At 38.2% G+C, this 23,675-nt stretch overlaps 1 protein-coding gene across 4 annotated transcripts in view; it reads left to right on the forward strand.

Annotated features, from left to right (window-relative positions):
• The first annotated feature begins 3,572 nt into the window (after nucleotides 1-3,572).
• LOC149157807 (protein transport protein SEC16B homolog) overlaps nucleotides 3,573-23,675 on the forward strand; it is a 45,942-nt gene continuing 25,839 nt past the window's right edge. The window contains exons 1-5 of one of the 4 annotated variants that reach the window (XM_089436022.1): nucleotides 3,574-4,064; nucleotides 4,367-6,684; nucleotides 6,782-7,096; nucleotides 7,672-7,800; nucleotides 7,903-8,025. In XM_089436022.1, the coding sequence (XP_089292148.1) occupies nucleotides 4,483-6,684; nucleotides 6,782-7,096; nucleotides 7,672-7,800; nucleotides 7,903-8,025 (2,769 nt within the window). In that variant the 5' untranslated portion in view covers nucleotides 3,574-4,064; nucleotides 4,367-4,482. Of the gene's footprint in view, nucleotides 6,685-6,781; nucleotides 7,097-7,671; nucleotides 7,801-7,902; nucleotides 8,026-23,675 lie in introns of all 4 variants that reach the window. The other 3 variants (XM_089436024.1, XM_089436021.1, XM_089436023.1) reach the window with 3 other exon arrangements.

A 23,675-nucleotide genomic window follows, 5' to 3' on the forward strand; every position in this document is an offset into this window, starting at 1 on the left:
TAGTGTATGTTTTTGGTTTGGGCCTAGGAATCCCTTGGCAGAAATGCAGTAAAGCCTAGTTGTATAAATGAGGGCTTGGGCCTAAGAATCCCTTGGTGGATTGTGGTAAATCCCGAGGAATCCCTGGTTGTTTTATTGTAAGTCTCACATTCATGGTTGGAATATGGCACGAGGGTGATTGGCTGAAAGAAAGATTTGGTTCAACCCAATCTATGGTCGGGTGGTACGTGGAAGTCCTTGACCTAGTTGCATTTTGCATATGTTAATAAGATCTCTTTTCCTCTTGTGTATTATGTGTAAATGTGTTTGTTATTATGTGGTTATAATGGTTGTTCTATCATTGTTATTATGTAGTTATAATGGTTGTTCTATCATTGTTATTATGTGATTATAATGGTTGTTCTATCATTGTTATTATGTTGGTTATAAGTATAGTTTATGACAAACTTGAGTTATGGCTCTCATATTGTTTTGTTTCGTAAATGAAATGTTAATGAATGTATGACCTAATAGATGATATTACAACTATTATGAGAGGGCATTAGGCCTTCTTGACAAATCTCAGATAAGTATGAAGTCCCTATGTTCAGATATGTTGTTATGACCTGTAGATTACATGTTCATGATGTGTTTTGACAAAATGTCTATCGTGGCTAGGCCTTGTTAGGTCAGGTCCTTGTTTAAGTTTTGCACTAGAGGCCTTGTCATCTTGTTAGTTATCATCTATGGAAGTTTCATGAAGTTTTGGGCAGAGCCCGGAGTCTTGGCCTTGAAAAAGTGGCTCAAAATCTAGGGTCGCTGGCACAAAATTGCTTGAAAAAGGTCACAGTCGCATGGGGGCCTTGCTGTGGGAGCGACTGGAGGGTCCAAGTTGCATGGAAAGCTTGTCATGGGAGTGATTAGGGGTCTAGTTCAACTAAGAAGCAAGTTCTCTCAGGGGTTGGACACCTAGAGGGGTTGGTTGACTCCTAAAGGTTTTGTAGCTCCCGAGGACGGCCAGTTTGGTTTTGGTTTGTCAATTCCACTTCCTTAACTGTACTTGGGGAGTTGAAACGTATCATAGTAACTATTCAACACATGTTTACCTTGATAGATCGGTTAGTTTGGGTAAATGTGGGAGGAGGGTGTTACACTTCTTCCACCCTTCATGGAAATGGGCTTGCTTTGACTATCTACCATCATTAACCCTTCCTCACTAAATGCTTCTATAGTCAACATTTCCTCATCGATTTAAATCTCCCTTTTTTGGATCAAGCAATTGTATCTTATGGTGTATTAGCTTCATTCATATTCACACTTTTGTCAACATTCATAACCACTCAAAGGAAGCTTCAACACAAGCATGTGAGAGACAAGGTAATTCATCGAGGGTATTTGATTCGTAAACTACTGTGGATATTCCACTAGACAATTTATCATAGCAGATATGATAAAATTATACTTAAAAATCCAAAAATATACACTATTACAATTTTATATCTCTTTAGATTTATAGATTTGTAAATGATTGCTAATAGCGTATGCATGTGAACCAATATTATGCAACAAATAGAGAATATTGAAATAAATCTCACACACACATTTGACACAAGATATGACTTGGGAAACCCTTGCAAGAGAAAAAGCTAGCTGGAAGGTGAGGTTCCTCTGCTCTCTTTCTCTGAATAGAAAATGTCTGCAAGTACAAAGAAATATGGCTTGTGGGCTACGGGTTACTACACTACACAAATCCTCTGTGTGTGTTCTATTTCCTATCCTTGTTGGTTATTTTTGCCCAAATATGGAATAAATGCACTTAAAAGGATGAAACCTCTTTTCCTCCTAGTGGTTTGATTATAACACAACCCGATAGCATACTAATGGTTAGGTTGGACTACCTCGATTCTTATCGAGAGTTACAATATAGACTCTTTTAGAGTATTCTTCATCATAATCACGTGGCTAACAACCTCTTTTTTCATGAATAATGGGGGCTAACATGGCATTCCCTCAAATTATGGCAGTGAAAACACGAAGGTCAACTTCTAAGTGACATAACTTTTGCATATGAACTTTGATTGATGCGATTCTTTCACCAGGAAGGTCAACTTTTGAGTGACATAACTTTCGCATACAAATTCTGATTCACACTAAAGTGACAAAGTTTTACCCCCAAAAACATCGCTTGATATCTCAAAACACTCCCGTAAGGTTTCAGACCCTATGTTGCCAAACTCGGTCCCGTTAGTAAAAAGGGTCATGTGAGACGATTCCTCCACTTTTTCCACTCTGAAAGCATCGAGATGGATGACAAATAATATAATGATCCAATTCAGATGAATATTATGGGCCATACTTGCATTTCATAGTTAGATTCTTTTACTTTTTTGGCTTGCTTATTGTTCTCTTACTTTAACTATTGGAGTTTGATTATCCTTTGCTTGATTTTACCAGGGAAGATGAACTCTTGGCTGTTCACTATTTTTTCTCTTCACGAGGGATGAGTAATTGTCTCATATTAGTTCGGTGTAGGTTACAATATCTCAAAATCTTGTGAAGGGTTTGCATCCACCTATGAAGGAAATATAGTGTAGGATCTCTTCCCATTTGCTCTTATTTTGAAATTGCACTTTCTTTTCAAAAAATTAATTAGATCACCAAAGTTAAAGAGATAGTAAATCAATATTGTTTTTCTTGCATTATCAATTATTGATTAGTTTATTTGTAACTATTAAACATCCTAATTCTACCCACATTTAAGTGTCCAATCAATTATATGTCATCAAAACAATTAATCCCCTTAACCTTAATTAACTTAGTGGCTAACCCCTTCTACCAACTTTGTTTTTTAATTCCCAAAGTTTAAGTGCCCACTCCAATCCATTGAGTCTAATATTCTTAACTCAATATGCCGTAGTTTAATAGTGTGTTGGCATTCCCTCTAAATCTAGGTTCTCTTCTCATTTGCTAAATACCATTAGCCTTTTAATTAAAATATATTGATCTCACCTTTTCGTTTCAAAACTTATGTTTCATCCCTCATTTGGGACACTCTCTTTATTGCAACAATCTATAATCAATCGAAAGAAAACTAAAGTAATTTCAAATCATAAGTTACCTACAATCAAAACCAAGAAAAAATAACTATCAAAACTAAGAAAAAATAACTATCAAAACTAAGAAAAAATTAAGAAAATTAAAAAACATACATTTCCAATAAAAATAATATAAACTAAACTTTAAAATCTAAAATTTATTTCAAACCACACATGACCATTCATTGTAAATAAAATTGTTCTACACAAAATAATTTAATTTTATATTATAGAAAGAATTAAAAAACACACAAATATTAGAAATATCCCACTCAGCTTTAGATTAAAACATGGATCCCACCTATACACCTAAGAGGCCCATGTACACACCTACGAGCTGAAAGTAATTCAGATTTAGTATTTTCCTATTTATGGCGCGGTCAAATTTAAGCTTTTACCAATCACGTTCCTGTGGCCGCCAAACAAGGGATTGCATTTCCACATGGATTACATATTGAAATGAATAACAAATGGCCAAAGCAACCAAAAACCTCGGGCAACTCATGGGGCCTATAACAATATCTACGCCAGACAGCTCCTTCAAGTTTCTTTAAAAATAAAATCCAATAAAACGTTGCGATGCCGGCAAAAATAAACCGGCCGGCGATAACGAGGGTTTGTCTTTCGTTTTTCAGAATGCGTGTCAGGGCGCAGCAGCTCGGAGATCTTTGATTGTGAGATATTTGTCCCAAATCCGCCCATGGATCGATCAACCTGTGCATATGGAGATGCATAAGCGGGGACGCAATTTGCTGTTTTCTGCAATGAAGAAGGGATAAAGATCTTCAACCTTCGCAGCTTTCAATTTGTCCGCGGATTGCGAATTTGCGGCACATCTACGTCCACAGTTTGAAGCTCGGGAGATCCACGGTTTTCAGATGTCAATCCGGTATTTGGTGGCTGTCTGCCTGAGATCTCTCTTCGAGTAGAGCATAAAAGCGCGAAAATCGCGATATTGGGCGTGAGTTTGAGTTTTTATGTTTTGTTTGGGTGAGTTACAATTTTTAGGAAATTTTCAAGGTTACGGAGAAATTGTTTTCGAAGGCTTTTGGAATGCTTATTGTATAAAGAATTGGTTAGATCTATGATTTTTGGTCTTTTAGCTTATGGATCTGAAGATTTATGTGTATTTGAGCTGGAATTTAGTAGCCGTGCTGGTGGGCAATGCTAATAACTGAATTTGATGGGGTAATTTTTGGGCAATTTAGGAACCGCGGGGCAGCTATTAGGTTAAATAATCGAACGAATAGGGAGGGTTTTGATTTCGTTTGCATTTGGCTGTCGGATTGCAGAGCGTTGTTGAATTCCCTAGAGCGGTTGTTAGAAGTAAATAAAAAATAGTTTTTGGAGAGTGAGGCTGGGGATTCCGACTGCAACGACAGTTTTGTCGATTTGCTTTTTATGTCTGATGGCCACGTCTCCATTTGATATGGATGGTCAATCGGATGAAGATTTTTTCGACAAACTCGTTGATGATGATTACACGATCACAAAATCCGATTATTCAGAGGATAAGACTAACAGTTTTCAGCTGGAATCGGCTCATTCTACACAGATTGCTGAAGATGAGGAAAGTTCTACTAGCGATGCGCTGGCAAAACTGGTTTTAGATGAAAGTGAAACGAATTTGGTAGCTTATAATGGTAGTGGAAAAGCTTCAGGAATAAATGAGCTTTGCCGGGTTGAAAGTGTCCCTGCCGAGGAGCAGAAAGCCGAAGATGGTCCTGCAGAGGGTTTGTTGTCGATGTCAGGACAGGAATTGGCCTTTGCATTCGTTGCAAAGGGGGGAGTTGTTGACGGATCTGCAGAATTCGATGCCCTCAATACAACTATAAAGCCTGTTGAAGCCGAAAAGGTGGAAGTTTCTAATGGTGACGGTGACGATGGAAACTACAAGAACCAAGATTTGGGGGATTCATTATCAAGGCAATCTTCTCATAAATCAGAAAGTGGTAAAATTTGTACAAACGTAAGAGAAGTGCAATGGAGTAATTTTAACTCGTTATCCACACAGGGTGACCTAGGTGGCTTTGGCTCTTATTCAGATTTTTTCAAGGATTTGCCTAGTAATTCTATGGAACAAGCTGGAGAGTCTGGCCTGGATTTTTTTTCAATGGTGCCTCAGGTTGAAGACAACTCGGTCTCATTGGGGCAGCCTATTACTGATCTGACAACTTATCAATTATCACAAGCCTGGGAAGAGGGAACCCTGGAAGCAACAGCTACTGCTGTTACTCAACCAGAACTGAGAAGCTTTTCGGAAATTCAGACATTTAATGGACAGACAAATGATATGCAAAATTATTACAAGAATGGGCAGCTTGAAGAGCATTTTGCAGGTTCTACTTATGCAGATCAGTCTCATGGCACAAATTTGGAGCTGCCCTCAGCAGGAGATAATCAGCATGCGTACTACAGTCAAGATTGGGAGAATGCTTATCCAGGTTGGAAGTATGATCATACAACAGGAGAATGGCATCAAGTGATGGAGGGGTATGAAGCAATGCCAGTTGGGGAAGTTGGCAATGGGGAAGTTGTATCAGAGGGCAACTCACAGTCCACTCAGAGTACTGTTAGTTATTCTAGCTGGCAGGCACAGGGTAGCCAAAGTTACAATGGTGGGAATGCAGGAGATTCTGTTCACCATGTTGAATCAATAATTGGAGAAGTGCCTCATTTACTTCAAACTGGCAGCACCAACAGTAGTTTAGCACAGGTATCTACAGGGCAAGCTGTTTCTACAGAGCAAGCTGTCCCTGGGTGGGAGCAGTTCTCGCAGAATGTTGCTCAAGATCAGCAGAACATTTATTTTGATCCTCAGTATCCTGGATGGTACTATGACTTAGTTGCACAAGAATGGCGTCAGGTGTCAGATAATGGTGGGAATTCTTATACCAGTGGAGCTTCAATAGCATCATTTGAGCAACCTGAAGTAACAAAACTCTCAAACAGCGCTTATGCTTATGATGATCTCAGTTCATATAGCCAGAGTAATCAATTTCATAGCGTCCACACACAAAGCCCTGTGACACAGTTGTCAGAGTCTTCAAATGATTATGCTATGAGTAATGGAAAATGGGAAGTATCTGCTCCTCAAGACAATATGTATGGTACTATTCAGCATCATGGAGGAGTTTTTAATAATAATCTCAGTGGGCAGAATCTCAAGGATGGATTCATTGGAAATCAAAGTAAACTATACCATCCATCTGCAGGCATACAGGGTGAGCTAGATCAGTCAACCAATTTTCAGAGTCCAAGTTCTGTGTTTCCGTATGACCAAGTGAATCACAGTTTCTCTAGCCATCAGAATGATTTTAGTATCCCAAGTTCAGACTCTGGTCAGAACGTTTACTCATACAGTTCTCCACAGGTCAGTCAGAGTCATGGTTTTGAGGCCAGCCATAATTATTATGGAAATGTACAGACGGTAGGTTATCCTCATCAGATTAATAAGTTTGGGCAACATGCAAATCATACAACCCCCTTCCTTGACTCTTTTATGGAAGGTAGGTCATCTGCAGGTCATCCTCCACATGCCTTGGTGACATTTGGCTTTGGTGGAAAACTCGTGGTTTTCAATCCAAATGATAGGCTCAATGTTACTCAGGTGAGGTGTGGACTTGCATAGAATTTTAAATCTATAAATTATGTTTTGTATACATGAATGGACATAAGAAAACTCATGCCAAACATTTGTTTAGCAGGATCATAGTGGAGTTCTTAGGGTGCATAGCTTGGGCCAGCTGGTCACAGAAAAATCGGGTAATGAAAGTGGAGGCACTGAAAGTGGTTACTTCCACTCTCTCTGTCGGCAAGCATTTTCAAGTCCTCTTGCTGGTGGGAATGTGTCAAATAAAGAAATGTTCAAGTGGATCGATGAGAGGATTGCAAGCTGCGAATTTGCAACACCAGCCTGTAGCAATCCAGAGCTTATGCACATGCTCCTCTGCTCACTAAAGATATTCTGTAAGCATTATGGAAAGCTTCGTTCCACGTTCAGTGTTGGTGGGGCTTCACAGGTAATCTTAATTTTTCTGTTCTAGCTACAGATGGTATTTCCAAATATCCTCTTTTGAGATTCACTGGTTTCAGTTGCAAATTCATGTGGTACCCATTTCAATTTTTTTAAGCATGCCTGAAAAATTATGTTAGGTAGATTAGAGTCCTGAAGATGGACCTGGGTTTGGGCTCCACAATGTCAACAGAAACTTATCATTCCGTGGAACATGATTAAAAGCCAACACCACAGAAGTCTTAAGATTAGAGTCTTATTTTCTGAAGATAATTGGCTATTGAGCATGGTATTAAAAAAACTGTTCTGCTACCACTAGTTTGACTTATTCGGTTCTTCCAGACCTAGATTTAGGGCCTTTTCTATTACTAAATTGAAATCTTTTAATGGATTTTTGGTTGGGGATTCTTGCAGCGATTTCTCAATAATTACCGTTTTTTAACTACCAATGCTAATCTCCTCAGTTGTCTACCTGACTAGGAACATTATTATGCTGTCTTTTCTGCCTTGTAAATATGGTATTTCAGTTTCCAATGTTTCTCTTGTGATAACTTACTATGCTTAGATATTTCTGATATGCAGGAAACTGATGGACCTGAGGTAGATCTTACCAAACTTTTCGCTTCTGCAAAATCATATGGTTCTGGATTGAATAAGTTCAGTGCTAGCACACAGTGTCTGCAAGCAATGCCATCGGCAAATGAATTTCAGGTTGTTAGCTAAAGCCTAATTCTGAATCTTAGCAATGACGCTGTATCAATCCTTTATTTATATTAAGGGTTTGCAGCTGGTTGCATGTTTATTGTTATTCAGGTAACTGCACTTGAAATGAAGAATCTCTTAGTTGCTGGGAAAAGGAAGGAGGCCCTTTTGCATGCACAGCAAGGTCAACTATGGGGTCCTGCTCTCGTTCTTGCTTGGCAGCTTGGTGAGAAGGTTTGTGACTCTTCTTAGGTGGTTCTTTTATATTTCTGCTCATATCTGTTATATTATAAGTTCAAGCTTGAAAGTTTGAAGTGTGTTAGGAGTCAGACACATTGTTTTCTTTCACTTCAGATTGACATATTGAGTCTTAACAACATATGAAAATCTATTTTTGGTTGCCAGGCATTAATATTATAGTTCTTGTTGTAATTTTTTTTTTTTTCATAAAACAAGGAAAGAAAGTGACACAGTAAAACTATGAATGAACCAATGTTCCAAACATCGGCATCAGGATACAATTAATAAGGGTCCAAAAAATGGAAAATCTGTAAAAATTTGGAAAAAATCGGTAAAATTTGACAAATATTGGCAAAATTAAAAAGTCCAAAAATATTCTTTTTTTTTTCAATTTTTTTAGCATCTAAAGCATCCACAACATTAAATAAATGCATTACGAATAAATATGAAAATAAAACTAATACATAAGATGTCATCACACATCAACAATGAATCATGTCCTGAATCTTGAGTCCTATCTCAACCTCAACAAAAAATATAATAAATGCATCTCATCATCATGAGTCATCTACAATGAAATTAGATACGTAAATTACTAACTATTAACTATTAGATACGTGTTGGCATTGGACTCTGATTTCATCTAGAAGAAGAAGTAGGAGGTAAACTATGTGCTAGGCGGTGTCACCTCCTCCTCTGTTGCACCTCCTCCGCCTCTCTACCCCCTGAAGTTGCTACCTCGTCCTCTACCTCTCTCTCCCCTATAACTGCTACCTCCAATTCCTCCTCTAACCAATTAGGGGCTGATTCCATGACAGGTCGCTCGGCCTCAACACTCCATGCAACAGTGGTGTCAATCCCATCCAATGAGATGGCCTCCATTTTAGGTGTTTTTTCGAAGTTGCCTCACCCACAAATTGGAAATTGTAGTAGATGTACACCATGTCATTAAGTTGCTGGACTCCAATCATATGAGGGTCATAAATTATCAATTAATAATTAGAAAAATAATAAATTATAATTTATAATGAATTCAAAATTTTAATTTGAAACTTTTTAATTTGATGTGCTTCTTGGTGTGTATTTTTTCAAATACACTTCAATGGTGATTGCATCCAAAGGAGCTACATGTTTCACTGAGCATTGGATGGCAAGTTTTTGGAGATTGTGTACTCTGTCACCATAGCTTGTCCACCACACATCTAGAAGAAATACAAGGAACATAAGAAAAAACATTGAAATTTGAAAGTTGAAGCAAAGTATGAATAGACAATGAAATGTGAAGCAAACTAAAGCTTACTTGACATTTTGGTCTTCCTATCATGGATGGCCATCTCAAAGCTAATTGTGCCACCTACCATCCTATATATGCCCATTTCCTTAGAAACTCTTGCATGTCTTCTGGAGATAGCACCATCTTAGAAACACAACTAAAAAATCCATACATCACATCAACATCAAATTTGAAACTAGAGGTGTAAGAAAATGTGGGGTTGACATAGATCCCTGTAACTTGAATGAGTTGATGGAGTGTATTGTTCCATTGCTCATAAATCACTCTCCATATGAACTGTTGTTTTTCGAACCCCTCATCCCCTCCTCATAATAGCTATGGATGACTTCTTTGGTCCTATCTATGGCCTCATACAAGTAGTCCATTGTTGGCATGATGTCTCCATCAACAATCGAAGAACTCTTACCGAAGGATCAGTAACGGCACACACCTCCTCCACTCTTGCCCCTCCACTCTTGCCCAAAAGCTTGCCTGATATCAAACTAGCTTGCATATGGCCTCTCCCTCTGGTTTGCGACTAAAAGATAAAACATGCCACTCCTCTGAAAGAAACATTCTTTTCACATCCCACATAGAATTCAAGAGAGATTGAAGAGATATGAAGTTTGTGGCAAACAGTGTAATGGGAAGATGCAATAACTCCTTGTTATTGGTGAATCCTCTCATCAAATTAGGTCCATGTCCATGATTATATGCAAATTTTATTATGGCAAGATGCAATAACTCCTTGTTATTGGTGAATCCTCTCATCAAATTAGGCCCATGTGCATGATTATGTGCAATTTTGTTATGTTTTTGGATGATTCAACAATATACTTGACATAAGGAATTTTCCCTATATCCTCTATCATTAAATCAATAGAATGTCCAACATAAGGTGTCCAAAACAAGTTAGGATACCTTTCCATAAGCAACTTTCCAGCAACAACATAATTTGTAGTATTGTCTATTATGACTTGGACAACATTATCTAGACCTACCTTTTGAATGAGCACACACAACAAATCACCTAATAAATATGCGTCTCTGATATGTGCAAATGCATCAATAGATTTCATAAATAGTGTCCCCTTCGGATAATTACCCAAGAATTTAATAAGGGTTCTACCCTCTGTTACATGGGAACCGCTCCCTATAGGTGGGAAACCCGTTCCAGTGGTTCCTGCGCTCTCAGAAGCTTTGGAATTGTATGGGAATGTTCCCTTTTCTGTGGGAGCTGCAATTGGAGCTTGGGAAAGTTCTGGGAGCTTTAAATACTATTTTTTTTTGGAGTTCCTGCATTCCCTGGGGTTGGGGAATACAAAGCATGTAGACAAATATGTTGAACTGCCCACAAAACATGAGGCTTTGTTGAAAGATATCCTTAACACCGATATCCTTAATTAAGAAACTGGAGCAATCTCTTGATGGGTTAAGGAAGTGTGTAACACCTCAATATAAGGGCGACATCTGGGATGTCATGTTGATGAGTATTTTTTTTTTTTTTGTTTATGTATATGTATCGCAGAAGATTGTGTGCATATTGTATGTGGTAGTGAATGCTTAACCATTAGAGTCGCTTTACTTTTTCTCATAAGAATAACTAGAGAAACATAGGTAAAATTGTTCCTTTGTATTTTTAAGGCAGATTGTTTGAAATACTGGTTATGTGTCAGAGAACTGATAATGAACATGACATTTTAATATTTTATATATATAAAAGGGAGAGCCTGGAGAGACTCAGGAAGAGAGACACCCAGAGAATATATTTATATATAAGAGAGATTATATATTTAAATTGATTTTAATATTTTGATTTAATATTATTATTATTATTATTATTATTATTTTATTTTTTTTTTTTCTGAGTAAAGACTAATTCTATTAAGAAAAGAAGAGTATAGTACAATCAAGCTTGCAAGCAAGCGAAGCAGAAAAGCAAGGGAGCCCAAGGAGATAGGCTCCACCTTGCTCCTTGGCGAAGAATCAGGAGAGGGCTATAGAGAGCATGGAATAACAAAGAACTGGAACTAAGCAGAGAGAACTACCCTGAGGGGGTTGTTACTGTCACACGACTTTTTTTTCCTTTTTTCTTGCTTACTTTGACCCATTCAGTGGAGTTTGGCTGAGCCGAAACAAGTTGAAGACTGTTCTGCTCTGGCGGCGGAATATCCTTCTCAGAGTCTGAGGATGAAGTGAAATGAGAACGTTTCTGGGATATCTGAGAGACCGAGGGGTTTGCCGGATCGTCCAAGGGAGCATCCAGCGGAATCTCAACATTCTGCCCATCTGCAACAATTTCCTCCTCATCCGAACTGGAGGAATCTGAATCGTCCATAGGGGGAGGGGGCGCACAGGGGTTCCAACTTTTGGACTTGGGCTTGCGCTTTGGAATCTTCTTTTTGTCGAGGTACTGGGGACAGGAACTTTGGAGGTGTCCTGTCTGATGACAATGGCGGCAACGGAAGGCTGTATTCTCGTAATCCAAGGTTTGAGTCCAATGGAAATCTCCATACTTGAGATTAATCTGATCCGGCAGTCCTCTGCTTATATCTATTTCTGCACAGATTCTACCATATGTGTAGAGCCCATTTTCCCTCCGAGAAGAATCTACAGCCAGGTAGCGTCCTAAAGTTTCTGCAATTGCTATGAAGACCGAGATATGCCATAGATGCGCCGGAAGGTTCGGGAGCCTGACCCAAATGGGAATCTTGGTGATAACAGCTGTAGAAGGGTCGAAGTCTGGAAACCAAGGAGTAAGAAAAAGCCCAGCCGAGCCCCAAAACCAAGGGCCTCCCGTTAAGGCCTTCTGGTAATCTTCATTTCGGTCAAAAACCACAATGAAGAATCCTTTTGAACATAAGTATATCTGGCTTTTTTTAGTCCAATTGGTATGAATCCATTGGTATAGATCTGATGTGCGCGGCCATAGCCCATTGAATCTGCAAACAAGTGCGGATTCTGCAAAAAGTTGATAGCGCTCATCAATCCCAGGATGGGAGAGATTGATGGAAGGAATGTCCTCTGATTTGTCTACCAGAAAAGGCTTTGGAGCCTCAAATGGATGGCCTGCTGATGAAGAGGGCTGTGAATGGGCAGCATCTTTGCGGACAGCATCTTTAAAAGAGAAAGAAGGGGCAGAGGAGGTTTGCCTGAAGGAACCCCCTCTCAAACGAAAAGTAGCTACAATAGAGGCGTCCCTCTGAATGCTGTAATAAGAGAGAGGAAGGGTATTCATGAGTTGCTTACCCTTGTATATCAGTCTGAGGCAAGATGAGGGGATCCCTAGCCGACCTTCAAGATTTTGCAAAAGGTCCTGCACAAGATCCGTTGCGCGTGCCCATTGCATTGTTGTCTTGCCCGAGAGGTTGACTTGGATCTGGAAAACCTGTGAATCTTCATGCAAATCTGGTTCAGATCTGGCTCCTCCTACCCGGCTCCAACACTTACAAATCTCAGATGAGAGAGAGCTGGAGCTTTGAAGGGCCTTCTCCTCCTGAACTTGCCGCAGGGGAATGAGAGGAGAAGAGGGGAGGGTCCAAAGATTAATGAGTCTGTCAATGCGCTCCGCCCAGGAGGGCTTCCGGGTGATCCGTCCAGGCAGATCCAGGAAGCTTGAAAAATTTTGCAGATCTAGAACAGGGTAATGGCTGTTCTGGGGGAACAGATAGAGCGCTGCCAAGAATGGGCTTCCTTCCAGAGCGGAGAAATTCTTCCTGGGGGCCGCTGCCTGAGGATGGACAAGAGAATACTCTGCGCGTTCTTCCTTAGCCGCTGCACCTTCATTCTGATGGGGTTAGTTGGCGCGAGAAGCGACTGCACAGGTCCACGATCTGTCGGCTATAGGGCCGAGGGCTAAACAACTGAGGGGGGCTTTCCGAATATGATGGAAAGCAAGCGTATTAGAGCTGGAAAAAACCAGAAATTCGTGGATGGAACGCGCCTCTCCGAAGGCAGGTGTAACAGAAGTGAGGTTAACCAGAAGCTCGTGGGAGGAACACTCATTCCCTGCGTCGACAGAGCCGTCTCGAGGCCAGACGGCGGCCAAAATCGTGGAGGCGGCGACATTATTAGGGTTCATCTTTCCGCTCTCCCCAACTCAGTTTGATGCCAATAATGCAATAAACCACCAATATGTTCGATTTAATATTAATTTTGATTATTATATAATTATATATTTTTTTATTTTTTTATTATTTAATATTACCGTTCCCGATCATCCATTTCCTGTAAATTTTGGGGAAACCTCTAGCCGTTCCGGACACCCATATCCAAGTTCCCAATGTTCCCATGTTCCAGAAACTCATGCAACATAGGTTCTACCCCTTTGATCAATCCAACCATTCGACACTATAGTGCATCCAATGTGTTCACATGATGCCCTAAATTCCTCCAATCTAGCAGTGTAACCGATCTTTTCATTTTGAAGAATGGGCCCTCTCAACTCATCATAAGGAGGGGCTTTGTACCTTGGGCCAACAATAGCAATAGCATCAAACATTCCCTGGAAAAATGAATTGTTCTTGACAACAGAATGTCACTCCATAGAAAACGTCTACCCATCAACTTGTTAGCTTCTTTCTTTTCCTTCCTTTTTAGCATTGGTCTGATAGAAGGTCATTCACCATGTTTGGTTCCAGGGACAAAAAATAATGAGGTAGATGGGGGCTGGCCATTGTGGAAGGTGATGCTGAAGAACCACTCTCACTTATACCCACTACGCTTGCAATTTGACATTTCACAACTGCCTTGTTACTTTGTTAGAATCTTCATCTTCTAGTGTTTTGATCACAGTATAGATGATTTTTGGAGATGCATCTGGGTAAAGTTGTATGTGATGTCTCGGAATTTGTGCAAGGTGGTATTTCAATTAGAATATTCGCCTTGTCATATGTTTCCCACACAACTGGCAACTCAAATTTTCAGCATATTCCCACTAGGTTAAAAAATTCTTGTTTTTTTTATTTTCCAATGTAAGATTGAACCTAGGGCACAAGAAAAAATTAAAAGATAAAAATCAACATTTTTACAATCAAGAAACCCTCTCCATTCATTGAAATGATAATGGCAAAAAAATACTCTTCCCCCTAGCAAAATCATGGAAAATAAATGGGTGACTGAAAATGAAAAATTAAGGAAAAACAAAAAACAAGGCTGAATTTAATGCCCATACCTACAAGTGCACAACTTGTTGAGGAAAATTGGTCCACAATGCAAAATATTTCGGGTTTGACTCCTAAAAATTGTTGTTTTTCTTCTCCTTCACCCTGGTAAATTTGTTCTACTGCGTTTCTGCTCTCTAACTGTTGGACTCTGTTTGCAAAATGAGGCAAACAAATCTTAAAAATCAATTTATAAATCGACTTGGGCGCAACTCAGCATTTTGTTTGCTTGACTCATGATTTTTTGCAGACTTATAATATTATCACGATAATATTGGCGTTAAAAAATTGCTATTTTTATTGGCTGATATTATCGCTGCACTCAAAATATCACAATACCTTGATGTTTTCGCAAAAATATCACATTGTTGGCAACACTGGAATGAACTAATGTATGCTGGGATCCCCAAGTCAGATAAACTGAATGATTGGAACTTAGAAGACAACTAATTAAAGATGTGATGTAGAGGATTCATAGGTTTATTGATTTGATTAAAAGTCTGTATGGGCCCGTAAAAAAGGGTCATCAACAATTATTTAATTGTATTTACTAAAAGATAATGTTGTCATTTTAAACTATAAACCTGATTTAGAGTCAACACTATGAAAATGAGAAAGCTTGAACTCCAAAGATGATATTGGTGATAAAAATGGCATATGACCGCCATCTCTGTTAGGTGTGGGAACTTCCAATGTAGGGCCCTTGAGTCTTTGTGTAATTGCTTTGCTGTTGCATTATGTTAATTTTACATGCATGGCTACACACTAAGTCACCTGGTTCGAATTTGAAATCAAGTTTGACGACCTTGAAATTCAACAAAAGTTTGCCATTATTATTTTTTCTTCTTTTTTATAAACAAAATGGTTAGATTTTTATTATATAAACTGGATTAAATGGCCAGAACCATTTACATAGATAACCACAAAACTTACTTCTGTTATCTCTGTTGTTCAACATTCCCGTAAATCCATAGCAATGTCTTTTTGCCTCTACGGGCCCTCTGAACTATGATTCTACATTGAAACCTACCATATATTCTGAAAAACTGACCCAAAAACAAAACAAACTTACAGTACATAGACAATCAGAATTTAAACAGGCTTTTAAGGTCTGGTTTCCTATGGTCCAGATCGAAACACCTCTTTTCGTTTGCCCATTGCTGTTCCTGTTGCTACACTGCCAGAATGCTCTTGCCACTCCTCAGCACCAGTGCTTGCCTTGCTGAACACGAGCTCCTGAACATCTGGGAAGAGATCGAGGCTTGTAAACTCTACATTACCGGAAATTAGCTTCTAACCCTTCAAACTTTGCCTCTGTCAAGCTGGCTCTCGTGCTCACTCATCGTCCATGAGGTCTAGCCTTCTGAAGAGGAGTTCCATCCTCCCCACCGTACTGGTCTGGTTGAAGGCTGTGAAATAATAATGGCCAAATCTATATTTGAATTGGCCATAAAACCAAAGAAACCAACGAGTTCCATATGGAATCATGCAACTGGCAATGGGGACCACTTAAACTCAATTATTTTAGAAAAGGATCCACCAATGGGTTGTGGGGACTCAGAGAGTAACATTTAACAATGATGATGCATCTTGGATGGAGTTGGATCCACTTCCATAGCTAGAGGATGTGACATTGTTGTTAATTGGGTACCTTAATGGCCAAGGAAATCACACTAGATTCCCATTTTTGAGTTTAGTTATGTTGAGGATGTAGATGATGAAAATTTGGATGATTCTTTCATATTATTAGATTGTAGTGTCTAGAATTTAGACTATAGTTTTTAATTAGTACTATGCTTATTTTTAGATTGTAGAGGCCATTTAGAGCCTCTTTGTTATATGTTTTGGTTTAGATACATATTGTACTCGGTGTTATTTTGATTATATGCTTCTATACTTGATATATGAGAAACTTTATATATGTGTGTAGTGGTTTGGATACACATGAATATATGTATGTATATTCCTTTTTTTTTCCTCTATTTTCTTTTCAAAATTTGAATATTTAATTTAATTTTGGGTCGATTAGTTTATGGTTCTTGTTTGATTTTAGTTTTTGGGGTTGATCATTGTGATGATTGGTCTAGTTTTTATTGCTTTTCTTTCAACAATTCAATGTATCTAGCACATTGCCAATATTTATATAGATAAAGAAATTGAAAATGTTCCAATTGTGTAATTGCAAGAAGGTGAAATAGTTCAACTTCAAATAACAATCATCAAATGTTGTTGTATTGACTATTTATTTGCCATGTCAACACAATCAGGTTGGGTTAGATATTGATATTAGTTGTTGGTCAGGACTAATATTCATGTCATTCAATCAAGCCAGAGTTGATGTTGATTGATCAATGTCGTTGTTGATCATAGACTTGAAAAAAATTGTAACAATGGTGATCTCAGTAGATGTCAATGTTGAATTTTGATCATTTGTTCCTCTTTGGTGGCTCTTTGCTTTTCGATTATCTTAATTTGCTTCAAATTGTACCAATTAGATTGATTCACATATTTTGTTTTTTTGATAATTTAGAGTGAAGGCATGCCAATTTGGCATGTATGCATGATTTGTATTTCAATCTATTTTGTTAGATGAGATGCCATAAGAGGAGGTTGGAACAATGGAAATGTATACGGTTTTGCAAGTTCAATAACAACATTGGACGCATGTTGAGATATGTTAGAAATTTGAGGCGGATGCATGATACTTGTTGCTTTGGTGGATTGTATACAGACCATATAGGGATGTCTTCGACTTTCCATTTAGTGCTTTAAACGTTTCTTTGTACAAATAGAGCCAAACTCTTCCCCAACTCTAAATCGATCATTGTGAGAGGAGCAAGGTTCCCTTATGACTGAGAGTAGAAGGGATGTCAAGCATGCCATTTGTGTCACTTGTGTAATGCTCATACCCAAAAACGAAAAAGACCAACATTTGAGGAAAAATAAGAAAGAATCAAGAAAGACTTAAACATGAGAAAGCTTATTGGTTTGGATTCACATGAATGCTTTTGCTTCTAGTTTTTGCTCGGTTTTGTTTTTTGGGTTGATTGGTTCATTGATTGGTCTCGTTTTGATAACATTGATTTCATCAACTCAAAGAAGTTAGCACATAACCATTGAACAATATTTATATAGACAGAGAAATTGAAAATGTTCCAACTGTGTAATTGCTAGAAGGTAAAATACTTCAATAGCAATCATCAAATTTTGTTGTGTTGCCTATTTATTTGCCATTGCAACACAGTGAGGTTGGGTCAAATGTTAATGTTAGTTGTTGGCTAGGACTAATGTTGGTGCTGTTCTATCAATGTCAGAGTTGATGTTGATTGTTCAATGTTTATATTGATTGAAGACTTGAAAAATTCTAACAATGTTAATCTTAGTAGCGGTCAATGTTGAATTTTGATTATTTGTTCCTTTTTGGAGGGTCAGCTTTTTGATTGTCTTAATTTGCTTCAAATTGTACAAATAAGATTGGTTCACATATTTTGCTCCATTGATTTTAGAGTTAAGGAATGCCAATTTGGCATGTATGCTCATTGCTTGATTTTCATTTCATTGTGGTTGGTACCATGTGATTATGATTTGAGTTTGTTATACGAGATGCAATAGGAGGTTGGAGTAGTGGAAATGTATACGGTTTTAGAAGTTTAGTAACAATATTGGATGCATGTTGAGATATGTTGGAATTAAGGATGAATGCATGATACTTGTTGCTTTGGTGCTTGTGTATGGATCTTATAGGGTTTCTTGAACTTTCCATGTAGTGCTTTAAACCTTTCTTTGTACAAATGGAACCAAATTCTTCACCATCTTTAAATTAATCACCCTAAGAGAAGCAAGGTCTCCTTTGAATCGAGAGAAGAAGAGATGTCAAACTTGTCATTTGTGTCACTTGTGTAATGCTTATGCACAAAAATGAAAAATAAGCCAACATTTGAGAAAAAGACAAGAAAGAGCGAACAACGACTTAACATGAGAAAGCATAAATTAGGATGGTTCCATCTTAACATTGGTCTTTTAAGTAGTAAGAGATTTGCAATTGGGTTTTTTTATTCCTCTTGGTGGTTAATGGTTAAGAGGTTAAGATGGAATTATGCTAATGAAGGGGCATCTTGTCATTTGTTATACTTCTGTTGTTTTTAGGTAAGAATGTCTTGATCTTGTTTATTGTATTGGTAGGTTCGATATAAAATGATATAGTTTATCATATTCATGCACTTTTTGAGGCATCATTGATGTCCAAAGTGTTTGCAAAGCAATGTCAAGGGGGACTAAAGGATAAAATCATGACATGCATGAAAAGTAACATGCCAAAGAGAACTTTTAGTATCTTTTTGTAGGCATTTACTCATCTCAACTATGAGGATGGGCATGGTAATGCATACAAATGTCAACAAGGGCGTAATCAACCTCCATTTGATCACCATTTTAAGAGTGAAAGTTTGTGGACCTCTAAAGCTTGGTATCAAGCATTTTTAAAGGGATTTCCAATTGTAACTTATGAACATGTTTTGTGGTTGAAAATGATAGATGTCTATAACCAAAAATGAGACCAAAACATAGATTGCAAAGTTGAGAGTACATTCAAAGGTTATGATAGGGGTATGCTACATGGGATTGTTATATATTAATAATCTCTTATAAGAATGATCAACTATGAAAAAAACATAATCACATTAATGTTGGGTTAGAGGAAAACATGAAATCCATGTTGATGGACTCTCATGATTGTAAAGGGGCAAGTGAAGGACATTAGATGCAAAGTTTTGTAGATGTTGAAATGTCTTGTTGTGTTAATTCACTTCAAGGTATTGCTTGTGGAATGCAAAGGCTTCTAACATTAAAGTGTGGCCATACAATATGATGCTTTTATTTGTTGTCATTGTAAAATGGTGGCATAGATTGGTGCAAAGGTGGTATAATGATAATTGATTTTGTGAGTCGTCCTTGTGTGGCAAGTACAATTAAGAATGCTATTGTAAGGGGTCTATTTAGACAATTTGCTGCTTTATTACTGCACCCTTTCCAATGTTTGGTAATTGGTTGAAACCACCATAGGAAGGTCATGGTCTTCATAAGTTGATATCTCCAACAAATGTTAATTTTGGAAGAAATGCAATCGCTTGTGATTGAAGTCACTGGAAATCTCTTTATTTAGTATATAAGGTTGCTAATGTCACACTGGTTGTAACTACATATAACTTCTTGTTAGATGTTGATGTAATGTTGTTAATTTTAGTTAACAATGGTATGTTCTATGCTAGTATGCTTAGCACAATTACTTCAATGTTCCTTTTGCAGCCTAATGACTTCCAATTTAGTTTTCCAATAGCAATCATATTAACCATAAATCACATTGACAATAATTGTAGATAGAACATAAAATAAAATGCAGAAGAGAAGCCAAGACGAGAGGACACCAGATTTGGCGGATGCTAGGGAAAAACCCCGATGTGGGGATAACCCTTTGATCAATTCTTCTTATTATATCAAATGTTCAACAAAGAGAGTACAAAAGTCAAAATTGACTTACCAAATCAAAGTCAAAACAACCCTATCAAATCTGCAGTGAACTTCAGTTAAACTCAACTCTAACTAGAAAGCCAAATATGGTCAATGCAACAGTCAAACAATCCTCTTGAAGCTTGGTTAAACCTAGTCAAATTTGGCTCGATAAGGTGGTCAAATTAAACCCAAAACAGTCTTGAAAATTGCGGTCAAACTTGGTCAACTTTGTGGTCAACTCTATGGTGAACCCTGCAGTCAAAGTGCCCAAAAATTCTCGGTTCTTGTGCCAAACTGTATGGCCTGCCAAAAACAATTTTTCCCACAAAAATCATTGTCAAAGGATGAGTCAAAGTGCTTGGTCAACACTGGTCAAACTTGCAACAATCTTGAAATTTGGCCTTGCAATTTTCCCAGAAAATTCGTCCTTCTACCACACGTGTGAGAGAGAGAAGATCTGCCCAATAGCTGTACGAACCAATGAGAGAAGGAGAGAGAAAAAATTTGTGTGATGATGATGCCAAATGAGGTGAGAGGGCACTTGTATTTATACAAGTCGTTGAGGGTGAAGAGTCACGTCCATTGGGCTTCATGAGCTTACTTGATGATGTGGCCGACCTAAACAATTTGCACATGTGTGGGCATAAATTCAAAAACACACTTCTGCTTGTCCAAATTTGATGATATTTATATCAATTTTGGTCCCAAGGTGGAATTTGGTCCTAGTTGCCAATTTAGACAATTTGCAACTTTATTACTGCACTTTTTCCATTGTTTTGTAATTGATTGAAACCACTATAGGAAGGTCATGGCCTTCATAAGTTGATATCTCCAACAAATGTTAATATTGGAGGAAATGCAATTGCTTGTGATTGAAGTCATTGGAAATCTATTTTTTTAGTATGTAAGGTTGCCAATGTCACACTAGTTGTAACTGCATATAGCTTCTTGTTAGATGTTGATGTAATGTCCTATTCAAATTGAGAATTAAGGAGAGACAAAGTAGGCTATCTATCCTTGTAGGCTATAGTCCTCAATAAAGGGGAAAACCCCAAAATACCCAATGTTTGGGCGTGTTTTGGGGCAGTTGGGCAAAGAAACCCAAAATTGGGGATTTGAAGTAAAATTTACTCAATAAGTTAAGAAGAAAAGACCCCTCTAGGAAATCTATAAATACAAGAGGGTTGAATTCATTTTGGATCATCAAGTGTGGATCAATTCATTTGTTTCTTGAGCATTAGCTCTGAGGGTTTTAAGACCCCTTCTCCCTTGTCAATTTTGGTGGTGAAAGATTCCACCCTAGTTGACACTAATCTATCATCTCTCGATTTTGTTTTGGCACAGGAATAGGTCTGGAAAGGCAGTGAATTCTATTGGTTCTTGATATTTGCTTGGCACATAAAACATCATCTGGAGGGTAGCATATTCTCTGTTGGTTTTGGTTCTTTGTTTTGGCATAGTAACATCATCCAGGAGATAAGATAGCGCGGGTTATTGAAGCTTGTTCTGGCACATTGTTCCTCTTCCAATTGGAGTAGCGAAGTTGTCTCATATTTTGGAGTAGATTGATCTATTCTTAGGATCTAGGCAATTCGTTAGAATCTTGTGGAATAGGATGTGGGTCCTAAAACAAGTGGATTGCTGAAGTTGGACAAACTACAAAAACTTGAAGCCAGGTGGATTACAGTAGTTTGAGATGATGCGAGTTTCAATAGCTGGAGATCATACACATGAAGGTAGATAAGGGTCCTGAAATTAAAGTGAGGATTTAATTTATAGGCAAGTTTTTAACTTTGAAAAGTAAGGGTTCCTAGAATATATCTGCACTCAATGACATCTGACAACTTGAACAAGTCTGTGATTGAATCTCCTATAATGTTCATCTTGTGGCGGCTCCTGTAATGGTCAGAGGTTACCAACATCCTGAAACAATAATTCACGCTGTTTATACGTGATCCCTATAGAAGACTTTTTTCATGAATGGTTGCCTTCACTTGAGCCAACATTCTACATAAGTCTCAGACTTCTAGAGGACTAGGAGAATATATGTTAGTGTAATGAATAACCTTTATTATAAGGCATAAGAATGGCACCAAATAGCCACAATTTGTTCACTAATCATTATTCTCATGAATGGATGCCTTCACTTGACCCAACATGCTACCAAAAGTCTTATAGATTTCACCAAGACTAGGAGAGTCCGTGTCAATGTAGTGAATGACTTCATTTATAGAGTATAAGAATGACAGAAATAATGACAATTTGTCCACTAATCATTATCCAATATTCGAAGCTTGATTTCTTTCTCCGCATCTGTCTGGGGATTTCTCCACTTGTTCCCAATTCAGAGTCACAACCATGGCTTTCAATATTGATTGCATCTCCAACATCCTCTCTAGTAAGAGAAAGTAGCAGGGATATCTAGTCTTTGTGGGCTTAAGGAATTCCTTCCTTGAGTGAAACTTGTACATGGCTAAGGAGGTGTGGTGGTTGCAAATAAACACTTGCACATCTCTGCTAATTGTCACTAAGTTGGATGCCAACTCAATCTTGCCAATGTTTTTCAATGAATTGTTGAGTGCATTCACAACAAGGGATCCAAGAAACATGCCTATATTTGCTCCAAATTAATAACCCAATTGATTTGCACATTGTTGTTGCATATGTTACAACCTGCACAAGATTGGTAGGCCCAACCTCCTCTTTAGCATCTCGAACAAGTTCAAATTGGAAAGCTGCACCTTTTTACATTTCGACAACAATCAATAGCTCTAAGAAAGAAGGGTCTGTTGCTGCAAAATCTAGCAGGGCTTGTGGAGGGGTACCCTACAAGGCAATCACTAGACCAAGTGACAACAATGAGTTAGTAACCCACTGTCACGAAAACTACTACCCCTTGCTTTTATGGATTTTCACCAATGGGAGGAGTCTTGGTAGGTAGGTCACCTAGGAGATATTTTATGCTTAAAAGTATAAGGTGACTAAAAGGCCTCTAAGTTAAGTTGCACGATACGGGGAAATGGCATAGGTACGAAATGAGACTCCCCAAATTTTGGAAACGGCGAAACACGATATATATATATATATATATTGTTGGGTGTGGAGCTTGATTATCTTCTTGATTCAGAGGTCATGTTTTAGTCGCGTTTGGATCCCATTCTTTGACTGGGGGTGTGGGGGGGCTTCCCCCACCCATTAGTGCCGCCAGGGGGTGGCAACAATTCTTTGGACCCCCCAGTAGGAATTCGGGGCCAGTGCCCCCGAAGCAAAAAATTAGAGAAAAATTGCCTTGCAAAATATTGCAATTTCGTAATCAATGTTGGCCGTTCATCAGGTGGAAGATCTGAGGTAGAAGTTATGTTAATTTAGGGTTTTTTTCCCTAAAGAAAATGAGGTGAGAGTCTTTTCATAACTTGTGAGAGATATCTAGAAACATCCACAAGTTAATTTAATCGGCAAATAAAAAAGTTAAAGAAAAAAAGAAAAAGAAGCGAAAAAAACACATTTTTTGTCAGAAACACGACCATATGGGTACGAGCCGCGTTTTTGCCTCCGGAAACACATCTGTATGACTTGAAATGTGTTTCAAGCCCGTACCATACGTGTTTCAATGTTTCGTCCTAGTTTTTGGGAGGAAATGCCCCCTTGGCCCACATTTCCTGCAACATAGCTTCTAAGGGAGGACTCAAGTTATGGAGAAG

This window comes from Pinus tabuliformis, chromosome 5_2 (genome assembly GCF_031772625.1).
Source record: "Pinus tabuliformis cultivar Carrire ecotype Pingquan chromosome 5_2, CPIR1, whole genome shotgun sequence".
Classification (NCBI taxonomy): domain Eukaryota; kingdom Viridiplantae; phylum Streptophyta; class Pinopsida; order Pinales; family Pinaceae; genus Pinus; species Pinus tabuliformis.